Below are 17,484 nucleotides of genomic sequence, written 5' to 3' on the forward strand. Positions count from 1 at the left end.
CTTTATGCCACATGGATCTCCAGTGAACTTGGGTTTGTCAGTCACAAGCCTCATAAAACGAAAGGCTTGAACTACATCACAATTTTAAATTCCTAGAGACACCTAGGGTAGAGAAGACGAATGGGTCAAGACCTGGGCCCCATCCCATTACCACTTCAACTAGAGGATCTGTGCTTATTGGAATTGTGGGAGAATATTAAAGTTGGGAGGGGAAAGGCAAAGAAAACAAAAGCAAAAAGAAGTGAAAACCTCTAAGCCAAATGCTCTCCAGAACCCTTCATTTCGCTGCATTTATGATTTTCCTCATTACAAGTCTGGCAGCTGCCAGCTATTTGTTGGATTTGCTAATAAACAACAAGTGTCTTTTCAGGACATGGCTAATCAACACAGCATCAGAAAGTCTAGGTCTTAGTAACTTCAGACAAGAAGTATATGTGCGGAAAAAGAATAAAAAGAGAATGTGGCCTAAATGAAAAGTTTGATTTTCAAATCTTTGAGTGAGAAAATAATAGTTATTCATGTTTTTTTATTTGGAGCAAAAATATAGACTTTTAAAAATGTTATATGCCTATCGATTATTCATTTCTGTATTAAGAGTATTTCGAATGTCCAATATATTTCATAGGACATTAACGCAAATCGTGAGTGTGCTTTTTTTCACTAGTTAATGATGGTGTTTGAATTATCAGTCCTTTTAACTTCATGCCATGGGTAGGAAAAGGATCCTGCTACAGAAAGTGTTCTAAACGTGCACTCTTTTAGGGGCCTATTTTTCACTGAAATATCCCAATGGTTTGATGAACGTCTTAAATCCTTAAAACCTATGATTGATAGAAAAAAGACGGTTTTCCCCTCTAAACAGGAATTCAAAAATCTGTTACAAAAAATATAGTGCTGTGTTTTTGTTGGATGTACTTTATTGTGTTAAATGTTTAAGGAAGATGATAAGAGCATGCCAGCAAGCTATTAACTCTTCCACCAAATGTGTAGACGCTTGGTTTAATACAGTTGTAGACAGCTTTCCACCCGTGTTTCTTTGAGACCTTTGAGGGGAATGTTTCAGCCAGCGACGCTCCGCTTAGTGAACATTCAGCCAGTGGGGGTGGTGGACACACGGAGCCATCAGGTATGAAGCAAGCAAGAGGACCAGAAAATCCCTAAGCCCTCTTAATGCTGTCTACACAACACAGAAAGCCTGCAGGGCTAACCTGTTCAGTCTTTTAACCATCTTTTTTTATTTCCAATGATCTTCTAACTCCAATATTAATTATATAGAGTAACAGCGATACAGTACAAATCTATGAGCTGCCCAAAAGCACAGCATCACAGTACACGAAAGAAAAGCCTAAAATTTTATATTGAGCAGAAAGTTATCAAAACAAGGAGTACTTACTCAGATGGCATGCTTGTCATGACTAATGTTCTTGTTGGCTAGAGATTTCAAAAGAGAAGGAACAAAAAACAGTCAAAAATATAAAAAATATTTTTTTCCCACAGAAATAAACTTTAATACTTTTTTTGAAAAGTTACATCACTTAAAAGTAAACACGTAAGCATATATCAAAGAAAAAAAACTTTGTATTTCTGGAAAAAAAACAGCCCAAGAGATAGAAACTCAGATACTATCCCTAAACGAGTCCAAAATAATACAGGACATGAAGCAGAAGAGCAAAACAGTGTTTCCCTCCAGAAGTCTGTTTCACTAGTTAAGCTGGCGGAACTCCAAACGTGCCAACCTGTTTATGGACTTCCGAGGAAGGAAAGGGTAAGAAAGGCATCTTTTTGAAGGCTTAAGAACCATTTTTCCCAAGGCTTCTAGGCAACTATGTTCTTGTCTCAGACATATGTACGTGATAACGCTTGTGCCTCTGTTGTACGGGTCAAGCAAATTCTTTAATCCCTTGCACAGGGAAGCACAGATAATGGGACTGCTTATGTATGTGTTGGCATCTCCTTTTAACTGGAACTGTAAATTTTTTTAAATAAAAGTTTTAAAATTTTTTTACTTATATAACAAATGCACACTGATGGCAAAAAAACTTAAATGCTTTGGACATACATAATTAGAAATATAAACTCCCCTGTAATTCCACCAGCCAAAAATAACTATTGCTTAATAATTTGTTATATATTCAGCCAAATGTTGTCTCTATGGGAGTGTATTTATAATTTTTTCAAAAACAAAAGCAAATGCACATTATTCACATACTTTTGCAAGTCTTACGATATGCTTCAAATGCAACCAATTGCTTAGTATAACCATGAACTAAGCACGCCACACTTACTCGTGTCTTGAATGGTCCTCGTGGACAAATGAGAAGGAGGAAAAAAAGGCATCCCAAGGACCCCAGGTGGACACACAGGATGGAGCTGAAGGGACTTGTGTACCGTATGGGTGTACTTGGGGAAAGCAGAGGAAGGAGAATGAAGAGATAATATAAACCAAAAAGATGTTCAAAAGAAGAACTCAGGAGGCTGGCCCCGTGGCTGAGTGCTTAAGTTTGCGTCCTCTGTTTTGGTGGCCTGGGCTTCAACAGTTTGGAAGCTGGGCGCAGACCTACACACCGCTCATCAAGCCATGCTGTGGTGGTGTTCCACATAGAAGAACTGGCATGACCTACAACTAGGATATACAGCTGAGTACTGGGGCTTTGGGGAGAAAAAAAAAAAAGACGAAAATTGGCAACAGATGTTAGCTCAGGGCCAATATTCCTCACCAAAAAGCATATTAAACACCCCCCAAAAAACAAAACAAAGGGGCCGGCCCAGTGGCGCAGCAGTTAAGTGCACATGTTCCGCTCTGGCAGCCTGGGGTTCACCCGTTTGGATCCAAGGTGAGGACATGGCACTGCTTGGCAAGCTATGCTGTGGTAGACATCCCACATATAAAGTAGAAGAAGATGGGCACGAATGTTAGCTCAGGGCCAGTCTACCTCAGCAAGAAGAGGAAGATTCACAGCAGATGTTAGCTCAGGGCTAATCTTCCTCAAAAAAAAAAAACCTGAAGAACTCAGAGAGTGGCAGGGGAGCCACTAACAGATGACCTCTGCCCTGACTTTTATCCTTCAGGAACATTCTTTATTAGCTGTCCTCTGTTTTGGACACAAGTGGAACAATTGCAGCACAGCAACCTGGGTTGGATCTGGAGACAAGGCCTTTATGTAGGAGTCTCTAAGCATCGGGTAAGATTCTGGCTGAAACCTAATCCTCCTCTTCAGTGTCATCCTTGAATGACAGGCCCAGTGACGTGGCCAGCCCCCAGTAAAATCCAACAGAAGCCCATTCCATGGCATCCACTTTCTTCGGTGGAACCATCCAAAAGAAGCCGGTAGGGTTTCATCTACGGGAAGTACCCGTAGTCTAGGACCAAGGGATGAAGGGGAACGGGAAAAGGAAATTCTCTTGACTTCTACAATGCTGGGTTCTTTTCCAGGACGTCACCCTCAGACAATTTCTCTTCTTTACCTATATGCACTTTCGAGGTGGTCTCTCACATGGCCTTGTGGTTTACATACCAGCCACATGCTGACAATTCCCAATTTCGTATCTCTAGCGTAAACCTACTTCCTGACATCCAGACTCAAATATTCGACTGCTTACTTGATATCTCCATTTGGAAGTCTAAAAGGATCTCAAATTTGACATGTCCAAAGCTAAAATACTGTTCTAGTCAGGCAATTAGGCAAGAAAAGAAACAAAAGACATCCAAATTGGAAGGGAAGAAGTAAAACTATCTCTATTCACAAATGAGTTGAGCTCATGAGCAGGACGCCCAAAGGAATCCAGAAAAACTGTCAGAACTAATAAACGAATTCAGCAAAGTTGCGGGATACAAAATCAGTGCATAAAAATCAGTTGTATTTCTATACATTAACGATGAACAATCAGAAAAGGAAATGAAGAAAATTTCATTTACAATAGTATCAAAAACAATACAATACTTAGGAATAAAATTAACAAAGGAGACACAAGACTTGTACACTGAAAATTTTGAAAACATTGGTGAAAGAAATTAAAGAAGACCTAAAGAAACGGGAAGGCACGCAGTGCCCCCACCGCAGGGCTTGATGGTGTGAAGGCAACAGCACTGTTCAAAGCAGGCTCAAGGCACTCCCTATCAAGTCCCACGCGCTTTCTGCAGAAACAGAAAAACCTATCTTAAAATTCACACGGAATTCCAAGGGAACCCTAATAGCCAAAACACTCTTGACACAGAACCATAAAGTTGGAGGTCTCCCACTTCCTGATCTTAAAACTTACTACAAAACTACTATAATCAAAACGGCATGGCCCTGGCAGAAGGATAAATCTAAATAGAGAGCTGAAAGCCCAGAAATAAACCCTGTCATCTGTGGTCGATCTAATTTTTACAAGGCGCCAAGACCATTCGTGCTGGGAGGACTAGATACCCACACCAAAAAGAATGAAGTTGTATCTTTACATTATAGCATATGCAAAAATTAACTAAAAATGCATCAAAGACCTAAATTTAACAGCTAAAGCTATAAAACTCTTAGAAGAAAACACAGGGGAAAATCTTCATGACACTGGATTTGCTAATGGTTCCTTAAATATGGCACCAAAAGTACAGGCAAGAAATAAAAAACAAATAAATTGGACTTCATCAAAAGCAAAAACTTTTATGCATCAAAGAACACTATGAAGAGAGTGAAAAGGTAGCTCATAGAATGGGAGAAAATATTTGCCATCATACATCTGATAAGGGTTTTATACCCAAAATATATAAAGAACTCCTACGGCTCAACAAAAAAAGAAGAAACAACCCACTTTAAAAGTGGGCAAATAACTTGAATAGACATTTCTCCAAAGAAGATAAGCAAATGGCTAATAAGCACATGAAAAGCTCTATATAACTAGACATTAGAGAAATTCAAAACAAAGCCTCAGTGAGATACCACTTCATATGTAGTAGGTTAGCTATAATCAAAAACATGAAAAATAATAAATGTTGATGAGGATATGGAGAAGTTGGAAGGCTCATACACTGCTGGCTGGAATACAGAATGGTGCAGCCATTGTGGAAAACAGTTTGGTGGTTCCTCAAAAAGTTAAACACAGAATTACCATATAATCAGTAAATTTATTCCTAGTTATATACCAAAAAGAATTGAAAACAGGGGCTAAGATACTTGTACGAGAATTTTCATAACATCATTATTCACAATAGCCAAAAAGCGGAAACAACCTGAGCATCCATCAATAGGTAAATGGATAGAAAAAACTTGGTCTACACATACAATGGAATATTATTATTCAGCCATAAAAAGTATTGAAGTTGTCACATACTACAACACGGATGACACTTGAAAACATTATGCTAAGTAAAATAAGCCAGATGTGAAAGGACAAATATTGCATGGTTCCACTTATATGAAATACCTAGAACAGGTAAATTCATAGAAAAAGAAAGTAGATTAGAGGTTACCAGGTGTTAGGGTGGGTTGGGGAATGGGGAGTTACTGCCTAACGGGTACAGAGTTTTAGTTGGAAGTGGAAATAGATAATGGCGAGGGATATATAACACTGGGTGCTGCCACTGAATTATACCCTAAAAAATAGTCAAAATGGCAAATTTTATGTTATATATATTTTATCAAAATGAAAGAAAACAATTAAACTATTGATCTTCTCTCCAAAACCTACTCCTTCCACAGCTTCACTTGTGAATGGCAATTCCATTCTTGCTCAGGTCAAAAGCATTTTCATCATTTTGGACTCTACTTTTTTCTCATACCCCATGTCTAATCCATCAACACCCCTATCAACTCAACCTTCCAGATGTACCTAGAACCTGACCGCTCTCATCAACTTCACTCCCAGCATCCCACCATCTCACAAGGATTTCTGTCAAAGCCCCTTCAATGGTTTCCCTGCTAAAATCCTCGAGACTTCAATCAACGCTCAACACAGAGCCAGAGCCAAACCATTAAAACACAAGTTAGACTATGTCACTCCTACTCTCCAAGGCTCTAACAGCTCCACATCTCACTCTGAGTGAAAGGCCTTGTACAAGATGCCCCTTTCCTTTCCTGACCTCCCCTCCTACTGGTCTCCCTTTCACCCACACTGCTTCAGCCACACTTTTCCTTGAACACGGCAAGCATACTCTCAGCCCAGGGTCTCTGCATTTGCCGCTTCTTCTCCCCAGAATGTTCCTTCCTCAGAATTCCACAGGCTCACTCTCTTACCTCCTTTAGGTCTTTACTCAAGAGTCGCCTTCAGGGCGGCTGTCTCCAGGCCACACGGCTAACACTGCAGCCCTACCCCAACACAGCCTATCACTAGTCCCTTCTCTTAGGTTTTTTCTTAGCATTCACCACACCGTCTACTTTATTTACTTTTCTTATTTATTGTCTATCTCTGTCCCTCATTTACAAATTGAATATAGACTCCATGAGGGCAGGAACTTCTGTTTGCTTTTCTACTTTTCCCACAATACCCAGAACAGTCCCTGGCAGACAATAAGCAATCAACACAATATTTGTTAAACATTTATTATAATTGGATAAATGCAAAACGGGAAACAAGTATACACACACATATACTTCATATATATATATATTTTTTTTTTTTCATATAATCTATTAACCTATTCTATCAATATCTTATCTGTTCATATCACTGAAGAAAAGAGAGCCATGGACAGGATCCCTCTCAGATCTGAGTGAAGGAAGGCTTGGCCAGTTAAGTCAACCAGAGGCTTGATAGTAACTCTCATCGCAGGCTGAGGAAGAGGAACTGTTTTTATAAGGAAATTCAAAACCCAAAATGCAAGTCTAAATAAAAAGGAAAAGTATACCGAAAGCAAGAAAACAATCCAAAAAAAAAAGACTATCACACTTCCATATCCCTCTGACATGCAGATGTCAGATGACAAATCTAGAAGACTAAAGGTTCATTTACACGGTCCAGCTATGGAAACTAAGAGAGACAAGCTTCCCCTAGAGTATGGTGTTAATGAGTGCCAAGATAGATAGGCCATGTTCAGGCTGGTGTGACAAAGGATCCTAGCCTGAAATACAGCAATGAAAAGAGCAATCTTATTATTATTATTTTGAGAAAGATTAGCCCTGAGCTAACATCCGTGCCCATCTTCCTCCACTTTATATGTGGGACGCCTACCACAGCATGGCTTGCCAAGGGGTGCCATGTCCGCACCCAGGATCTGAACCAGTGAACCCTAGGCCACCGAAGCAGAACGTGCCAACTTAACCACTGCACCACCAGGCCAGCCCCAAGAGCAATCTTATTATTAAGAGTAAGCATATCTACTTATCTGATCTTATAAATTGGGAATTGGAAAATATATCTAATATAATTCTCTTGATTAATCAGGACAGCTCCTTAAAATAGGACATGCATTGATATCTGCAACTAATTTAGTAATGAATAACAAAATAAGAAGGTTGATGGATGGAGAAATGGATAGATATATGATAAAGCAAATATAAGAAAGAGTTACTCGTAGAATCAAGGCTAGAGGGCAAAATTGTGAAATAGTTTTAAATAGAACAAAAGATTACTGGGTGCCTTCAAGGGAAACCTATGCATTGTTCAGCACACATACCCTTCAGAGTCATCTGCTTCTATGGGGTTTATGTTTTGCATTGTCCTTGAGCTATTTTACAACTCTCTTAGTTATAGAAAATTGACAGTAATGCAAATAATTCTTGTCTATAGAAATGCAAAATCTGTCCAGTGGAGGTTCAATTGACTTCTTTCTCCCACTGGGGAAAAAACCAGCTTTGTATGTATTAGCAAAGCCATTTCGGCACTCCCAACGGTCCATCAATGGGTCTGCTCTGTGGATTCTCCTTTGAACAGGCCAAAGCAGCATTCTGGTCTTATCATTAATTAATGAGTTAAATAAAATCTTTAAGGCATATTCATTTTCTATTAGTAAAAGTTATAAAAAAGGCATCTTTTAACACTTTTGGAAGTCTTCCATTGAGATGCCAATAGATTCATCTGACAGAGGTAGGTAATCTTCATCACCTGAGGAGTATACTCCACAGGCACACCTTCTACTGGCTCCCGGAGATGAATGCCAAGTGGCAACAGAACTTTGCTGACTCTTTGTTTCTCTAATTTTAATATTCCTCCCTATTAGTTTACGTTTTGTTTTGTTTCATTAATGGATAAATTATTCTCCATTAGTGGAAGAAGCGCTTGGGAATTTGGTTTTGTGATCTGATCACTTGCTGTTCTATATAAATTAACTAAGGGATAATAGAGATCAATTCTCCTTTGGGTAAGAGACAACAGAGGACCTGGTTGATTAGTCTTTTTTTTCTTGCTTGCTTATTTGACCATTTTGAGCAAAAATCAATTAAGATTTTCACACCCACCAGGAAGGAGAACAGCTCTTTGAAATCTAGATTGATTTTGGTATTTCTGCATTTATTCTTGTCCAGTGGCTGAAATTATAACCAATTCAGAAAGGTTTTAAGAATTTAAATTCAAATAGTTAATATGTTTGGAAATTAAGACTACTTTAATAATTTTGGTTTAATGAAAACAACTATGTCGTATCTTAATTATACATGCTAAGTATAATACAAACATACATTTTATTCTACTTGGGTTTATTTTTCCTAAACTTAAATAAGTTTGCTGATCCAATAAAATAAGATTACTCCTATATAATGTTTAAGATTATAAAAAATGTAAATTGTGACAAATCAAACAGAATCATTTCTCTAACAAACTTTTTGTACTGATACTAATTGTGTTTTACAGTACACCAGTGTGAAGACAGTTTCTAGGATCTTTAGTGTTAAACCAATTAAACAAGGAGGCCACCAGACTGAGGTGACTCTAAACCCTTAGCAGCCTACATAGCAGACCAAATCTTGAGCCTGTAAATACCTCAAGGTCAAGAAATCAAAACCTAAGGACAATCAACCACAAACAGCCAACGAGGCTTTCCCAAATAAGGCAACTGCTCAAGCTATAGCCACTCAAATAATTCCCTTGCTTTGCCTCCACATCTCTATACAAGTCTTTCCCCAGCTCCTGTCAGTAGGATGATGCTAACCATTTCTGGTTTGGTGCTGCCAGATTCAAGTCAATTTTTGATCAAATAAACTTTTCAAAATTTTAATATGCTTCAGATTCTCTTTTAACATTAAGTAATATAAACTTTGGTCCTATATTAAATTTAGTTAATTAAAAATTTTGGGGTAATTCTAATTTATAAGATAGAATACTGAAACACTGATTACCATACTAAGTATAATTCTAATTTTATGTATTTTTGCTTATTTTTATATGTTATAGAGAAGCTATGCCTTTGGATCATGTCAATGAATGTGTTTTATTTTTGCAACTTTAAAAGGGAGTAAAAGAGACACAGGGGTAGAAAGATGTAATGTTAAGCCTTTCTGGTCTGCTAAAACGCCTGCCTGTGAAGGACATCTCTCAATTATCCTCCCCAGTTTTCTGTGAAATAGAATTTAGTAACTTTGGCTAAAATATATAATTAATATGAATGGTTTAGACTACACTTAAGAGAAATAATGACAAAGGAATACAACTGTGCATATGCCTTTGTCTATCAAAAAAAAGAGCAATTTTGTCTTAAAGCAGTGATTTTCACTTTTACGGTCTCTAGACTGCTTCACACTATTGGAACTTATTGAAGAACCCAAGGAGCTTTTGTTTAAGTGGATTACGGCTATCAATATTTACCATCAAGGAAACTGAAAAACTAAAAATATTTATTGATGCACTTGAAGACAGCAATGAAGAACACATTTCATGTTAACCGAAATAACATCTGAGTGTTACTATTAAATTTGTTGTGACCACATGGCCGCTCCGGGCTCCATCCTTAAGGAAAGTGTTAGTCTGTCCCAGCATAAGAAAAGGCATACTAAGAGCGAAACTTGGAAAGTTGACTTAATTTACTTTAGTTTTTAATACTTGAGTTTAAAGAAAGCCACGAAAGGCGTTAAAATTTTAGCCAAGGTGTGCTCAACACTGATGGGCTTGTTTTTATGGTTTACCGATAATGCCTTTGCCTACAATATGTAAGGTTAGCCTTAACTTTGTGTATGATCTGCTTAGACAGCAAAGACTGTGTAAAACAGAACAAGTGTCTCTCTTTATGTTGCCTACACCATGCCTCGATTGTTTAAGGAAACAGAGGTAGCTCACTTAGGTTACAGTGTATGCTTATGTTTAAATGTTTCATCGTCACCTTGATTAAATAAGTTACCTGGCACTGTTGCTCAGTGCATGTGATCCTGTCTTAATGAACGGTACAAATCTCCCCTGATAACTTTTTTGATTTTTGCCTTCTCCAAACTGGATCTTAAATATAAAAAAAATAAAACTTTAAGGATATTGTTTACATCTAAAACTATCTTTGAGATTTCTTAAAGGACCCCTGGAAATCACAATGATACTTTTATTTTTCACTTATAAAAGAAAGGTGCTAGGATAATTAGGTTAGATATGTCACTACTGTAAAGTTCCGCGGGAAGAACTGTGAAATCAGAAGGGCCACTCAGCCTGTCTCGTTGCAAATCTAATAGGTAAAATGTTATAAATATTTCAGAAATCATACGCTTTATGGAAAATCCTTCAGGTTGGTTATTGCCTGTGTTGTCCATAACATGTTTTTGCTTTCAGGGAGAACACTGGTCAAAACGCTTCTCTAACATTCTCTTGAGAGTTCTTCTGCTTAGTGTGTTCCAGTCGTACTGTGCTGCTATTAGACAACAATACAGTGTTATAATTTCAGTTATTATTTAAAATGGTAACTTGGTAAGGATCTTGCTTCTATCATTTAAATCCAGCATCTGCTAGGTCAATGGCTTTCAACTGGGGATGCTCATCACACTTATCTATGGATTTTTATTAAAATATAGATGTCCAGGACCTAATCCAGTCTTATGAATCATTTTATAGACATTCTGACATGTTCTTAGTTTATTTACTGTGTCTCAGGAATATTATGCTATATCTCAAGATTTGTCTACAAAAATTATGTTGATCTTTTATAAATAAATCTTTTTATTTTTATAAATAAGAAGTAATGTTTACTGACTTATTTGAAAATAGGTTTAATTGTCAACCTTAAAGAAATTTTGCATTTTTTTTGGTAATCATTTTATTATTTTGTTTTGCTTGCCACAAAAACAACCAGATCTCTTTGTCAGTTGCATTACTCTTGTCATGAACTCACATCAGCCCTTTCACATTTGAAAATTATGAGTAATTAATCAACCACAGATACTTATGTTTTCCTCTGAAGCTTGCTGAGTGGCTTTGCAATCAGCTACAGGTGTTTGTGACCTCAACACAGCACTTCTCAAAACCCATGGAAAAGGAAGGTACCGAGTAATCCAAACTACTGAGGCTTCAAAGAATAAATTATTAAGTACAGGCTTCTAATGGAATCATTTAGACAACTTTCAGACCGGAGCCTCAGGGCGAGTCAGGATGCCCAGCCCTCTGTGTGGTTGACAAGCAGACAGCTTTGAGACTGCTACCTCAAGCTCCTGCAGAACAAGAACTAACTACACACGACTAAATGAATGAATGAGGGCTATTGGGAGTGCTTGTGAACTTGGAATATGGTCGATATGGTTTAATGTTCTATTTTATGAATGTATACATAAGCCCTTTCTCCTTAAGTTATCTGTAATTCAGAAGAATATAGTAAATACTGCTTTTGTAAATTGAAATAAAACATTTTAAAATGATATCTGATTCTCAATGATTGCCTCAAAATTCAGAAACTTTCACTAAGTGCATTTACTTTTCATGGCAATATAGTTATTTCTATAGTTTTAGAATGTGTTCTCTGTCTTACCAAGATAAAATCGGAAAAATCAGTCATGCAACCAGGCCTTGCTTAGAATGTCTTATTTGAGAATGATGTTCATTTAATCAAGTACAATTAGCTTCTTTGCTAACGCCTACAAAGTCTCTCAGAAATCTGGCCTGGTACCTGGTTTAGAGTCCCAGCCTCACAGATGCTGTGGAAGGTCACTTCCTGAAAGACTAAGACACTTAGGATATTTTGAGGACCTCAAGAAGAAAAATCCACCCAAATTTATGCGTACTGCAGGTGAAATTTGGAGGACAGCTGTTGGGCTTGGTTTCTTAGCCTTAAGATAGCAAGTAATGGAGTGTTCCAAAAGTCCAACCTGAAATCACTCATGAAGACATTCAGACAGAAGCTAATTTTGTAACTATTCAATACCACATGGCTTTAGATTTTACAAAGCATCCTTCAGAAGCCTACAAACACTCTTGCTGCCCCTATATAAATACTCAGGTAATAACTAGTAAGATAGCTTTATTTTGTAACCAAGAATAATCTTTCTTTGAGATTATTTTGATCATAAGGGAGGGACATTGTAGGGAAACACTGAGAAACATACTTTTAAATGGAACAAAAGATTACTGGGTGACTTTAACAGGAAACTATGAATTGTTTAACGACTCACCCCTTCAGGGTTATCTACCCTGATCTTATGGGCGTTGTGCTTTTCACCCTCTTTGAGCTATTTACAACTCTGTCAATTGTAGAAGACGATAATATAAGTAACTCTTGTCCATAGACACGCTCCATCTGCCTAGTGGACATTCAGCTGACTTTCCTCCTAGTGTCAAAGAAGCCAGTTCTGTGCTACAAAGCAAAGGCATTCCAGCCTTCCCAATGGTCTGGCAGTGGATATACTCCTTGGGTTCTCCTTCTGTTTCCTTCACTAATTAATGAGTTAAATAATACTCATTTTATATTAGTAAGAAAGTCATGATCGAAGTCTTCTAAAAAATGTATCTTTAATGAGATACGAGTATATGGGTGTTCAGTGTACAATTTTTTTCACTTTTTTCTGTTTGAAAATTTTTACCATAAAATTTTAAAAACATTATTCAGGTACATATTTTTTTAATTGGCAAGGCATATGACAACTAATTCAAAACAACTCAAGTTGTTACCACTAACATGACCGTAGACTAATAGCTTTATTCCTTATAGCACTTCAAGTGTAGTTAGCATTTAGCATGTTCTGTTGAGTTGAATATATTTCTATGTACAAATGTCAGCGTGCTTCTCATCCTCTGAGGATGCTGTCACTATTTTTGATCCACAAATTATCTCATAACAATCGGTTATATAAAAAGAATATATGAAGTACAAGAAATACACTCAGCTGCTGGTAGACCCAGAACAAGCCTGTAACTCAGGAAATCTCTTTGCAGCTCATTTGTTAGTGAGTTCATGTTTGACAGGCCACTTGGCCTTTCCTTATCTCCTGTGTCTCATCTAAGAAATGAGAGAATGAATTACTCCCAGAGTGCTACACCATTAATATTTCTGTTGAAAGTAAATATTAATGCTAGTACTTTTGTAACCTTCACGGTATGTAATTTCACAAGAATACAAGCCATTTCTTAACTTAGTCATTTATCTATGTAACCTTTGCTATGGGTCACACTTCACTGATGGTAATAAAAATGGGGAGAAAGTTTGGTGACTTTATTCCCTTTAATCATGGTAACTTTACTCCTCCAACAGCCCTTGCCCCACAAAATCTATGGGTTAGGTGATATTCACAGTATACAAATGTAAGGAGAATCAGTAAACCTTGCTTACCACTGTTGGACAAGACAAAAAAGACTAGCTAACCTTTATTAGAATCAGCCACATTCAGTGTTGAAAATTAAACAGTCCTTTACAAGCAAGGCCTGGATTTACCTGTCCTATAAGATGAATTCACATTCTACTAAAAGTTGATTCTTCATGACAAAGTTGAACTCTAGCTGAGCCCTGTGCTCCAGAACATAGAGCACTGGCTAAGAAATATCCCCACCCTTTTACATTTGAGAAAAGCATAATCAAAGGGACCGTGCTGCTCTCTCATGTTCCAAGGTAAGACCCACTACCACTCTTCTCAGTGACTCACAGAAGACCATCTCCATCCTCGTCATGATTCCCATAAGACTTGCTAATGGTTCCCTTGTTTACCTGCCTCTGTAAAACCCAAGTTACCTTCCTCTTCTTGGAGACATTCCTCATTCATGAACATCCTCCCTATTACAACAGACTGAACAGAATCATCTTAATCATCTTGTGCCTTTTGGTTTTCACAGTTTTAATGCCCTGACTCAGATGGAATTGGCCCTGTTTCTTCACCAGGTAACCAGGGCTCTAGGAGCACTTTCAGCACCATCCCTGAGTGGTGATCCAGGGGCCCAGTAGAGTCCAGCTCCTGATCTGTGTTCCACTCTTGTCCATTGATACCAGGGTAAGAATCTGATTTTGATTCCTTTTGTGTATTCGCTTGATTTCTGGAGCCAGTTTCTTTTGGTTTCATGGTCTGACCACTGGGTGATCTTGGTAAATGGGTTGATGGTTTATAGAGATCCTACCTTTATTGGGTGAAAGACGACAGAATCTGGCTTATCAGCTTTTTCTCATTATTTTTCTACTTTGAGCTCGAAATTATTAAGAATTTCATGCCATCAAGAAGTAGATACCTGGACTGAATTTTGTATTTTGTCATTATGCTTGAGCCATGAGTGAAATTTCAAAATTGAAATTATAAGCTCAGTGTTATCTGGTTGTATGTTTATCTGCCTGTAATTCAAAAAGGCCGTTACCGCCCATCCTGAGCTAAGCATCATGAGATGGTGTTACCAAATGACATTATAAAATCTCTTAAAGAAGCTCTACTGTCATTGGCTTAGAAACAAGTACTTTGAAAGTGAATATTTCTAAAATTCTCAGAAATTAAGAAAATTGCCCAATAATATTTTAACAGTGCTAAAAAAAAAGTATTCTTATAGAAACTCAACTGTTTTAAAAAATTCAATTCACATATTTAGGTAAATCTTTGGCAAATGAGACTAGCTGAAGATTTTTGGTTTATTAAAAAAAGCTGTCTCTTCTCTATCAGCTTTAAGTATAATAAAAGTATATATTTTTATTCTTCTTGCACATGACCTTTCTAAACTTATACAAGTTTACTGATTGAATAAGTGAGCATTACTTCCACTTAATGTTTAAGATTATGAAAAATGTAAATTTGTGTTTAACCATAGTGAATCATTATTCTGACAAATTTTAATGGCAATTGTGTTTTATATTATGAGATCTTGAAGATAATTTCCAAAATATTTTAAGAATTTAAAACTTCGACCTAATGCTAAATTGAGTTAATTAATGGATATTCACTTGATACCTAGATCATTGCTAAGTTAGACAGAATACAGAAATTCTGATTACTGGGCGTAATTTTAAGTTTATATGCTTTTGCTTTTTATTGTTGCATGCTACAGGGACAATGACACATGTATAAATGCTGGTATGTGACACCGCACATTTATCCACCCCCTAGTTTTCTCTATGAATCAGAAGTTAGTTACCCTAGTTAAAAGTTAAGATTAATATGGGGTTTATAACTAAAAAATACTTTCACAGAAATACAACTGTATAAATACTTACATTTTTTCAATAACAACAATGGTTCTATCCTGAAGGGGTAGGTTTTTGGTTTTGGAACCCCCTGCACACTTCCAGCTTATTGAGGACCCCAGACAGCTTTCTTTATGGGTTTTAACTATCCATATAGATTCATTTGGAGATAGCAAGCATAAAGAATTGCATGTTAACAACATCTTCTTAATGCTACAAAATTAGATCTGACCTTGTGGAGCTCGAGATCAGTCTTAAAGTCAAGTGTTGGTTTGTTCCAGAACATGAAAGGGGCCCAGGAAAAGACAAAATGTGTAATGAACTTTACTTGTCTTGATTTATAACATCTGAATTTGAAAATCTACGAAATATGCAAAAATCTTATCAAAGTCTGCTCCATATGATGGGCTTGTTTCCTTGGTTTACTGTTCACAGCCTTCATCTAAAAGGTAAAGGGTTACTCTTTTATTTATTTATTTTTGTGTAACTGGCTTAGATAACAAAGATTCTGTGTTTTACCAGAATAACTTTCTATGGTTTATGTTGTCCTTATTACATCTTTGAGTATTTAAGAAATCTAATCATTTATGAAAAAGCTGACAAGACGCTTTATGTGTGTGTGTGTGTGTGTGAGGAAAATTGGCCCTGAGCTAACATCTGTGCCAATCTTCCTCCCATATTTTTTTGTATGTGGGATACCATCACAGCATGGCTTGATGAGCGGTGTGTAGGTTCACACCCGGGATCCAAATCTGTGAACCTGGGCCACCAAAGCAGAGCCCAAAAACCGAACCACTACACCACCATGCAGGCCCTAGTGAGATGCTTTAAAATCTCCACGTTTATTTGAAAAACATTTTATTGGGGCCAGTCCAGTGGCACAGCAGTTAAGTGTGCACGCTCCCCTTCTGAGCGGCCCAGGATTTGCTGGTTCGGATCCCAGGTGCAGACATGGCACCACTTGGCAAAAGCCATGCTGTGGTAGGCGTCCCATGTACAAAGCAGAGGAAGATGGGCATGGATGTTAGCTCAGGGCCAGTCTTCCTCAGCAAAAAGAGGAGGATTGGCAGTAGTTAGCTCAGAGCTAATCTTCCTCAAAAAAAAGAGAGGTACTAGAAATAATCAGGTCTGTGTGATATGTTACTACTGTTGAGTTGTACAGGAAGAGCTGTCAAACGGGAAATGATGCTTAGCTTTCCTTAGGTCAAATCTCTGTGAATAGAATGTTACTAATATACATAAGTTTAGGTTCTACTCTAGACGAACTGAATCTCTTTCCTTGATATTCTTCATCTATTCTTCGTCTATTCTAACTACATGATTAGCATATCCATGGTACATTACATCTTGAGATTACATTGTTATATCTGAAGATTTTTTTTCTGCAAAGATTACATTCTGCCACTTTTTTTCCTCAGATGGGATTGCTGTTTTGTTTTTTGCTGGGAAAGATTCACCCTGAGCTAACATCTGTTGCCAAACTTCCTCTCTCTTTTTTTCTCCCCAAAGCCCCAGTACATAGTTGTATATTCTAGTTGTAAGTGCTTCTAGTTCTTCTATGTGAGCCGCCACCACAGCATGGCTACGGACAGGCTAGTGGTGTGGTCCACACCCAGGAACCGAACCTGGCCCGCCAAAGTAGAGTGTGCTGAACTTCTACCACAGGACCATCAGGGCCGGTTCTCATTCTGCCATTTTTATAATTAGATGTAATGTCCACTTTTCTTTGAAAATAGGGTTAATCGTCATCTTAATAGATGTTCTGTCTAAAGAATCCCATGACCGAGCGGTTGAGTTCGTGTGCTCCACTTTGGTGGCCCAGGGTTTCACTGGTTTGGATCCTGGGTGTGGACCTACACACTGCTCATCAAGCCATGCTGAGGAAGCATCTCACATAGGACCAGAATGATCTACAACTAGGATATACAACTGTGTGCTGTGGCTTTGGGGAGGGAAAAAAAAGAGGAAGATAGGCAACAGACGCTAGCTCAGTGCCAATCTTCCTCACACACAAAAAAATTTCTTTT

At 37.6% G+C, this 17,484-nt stretch overlaps 1 protein-coding gene across 13 annotated transcripts in view; it reads right to left on the reverse strand.

Annotated features, from left to right (window-relative positions):
• The window catches only part of MCPH1 (microcephalin 1), a 235,481-nt gene that overhangs the window by 149,312 nt on the left and 68,685 nt on the right, over positions 1 to 17,484 (reverse strand). For all 13 annotated transcript variants that reach the window (XM_070499953.1, XM_070499962.1, XM_014857434.3 and 10 more), the window contains one exon: positions 1,394 to 1,431. In XM_070499953.1, coding sequence (XP_070356054.1) covers positions 1,394 to 1,431 — 38 coding nt within the window. The remainder of the gene's footprint in view (positions 1 to 1,393; positions 1,432 to 17,484) is intronic.

The sequence above is a fragment of the Equus asinus genome, chromosome 27 (assembly GCF_041296235.1).
Source record: "Equus asinus isolate D_3611 breed Donkey chromosome 27, EquAss-T2T_v2, whole genome shotgun sequence".
NCBI classification, from domain to species: Eukaryota; Metazoa; Chordata; class Mammalia; order Perissodactyla; family Equidae; genus Equus; species Equus asinus.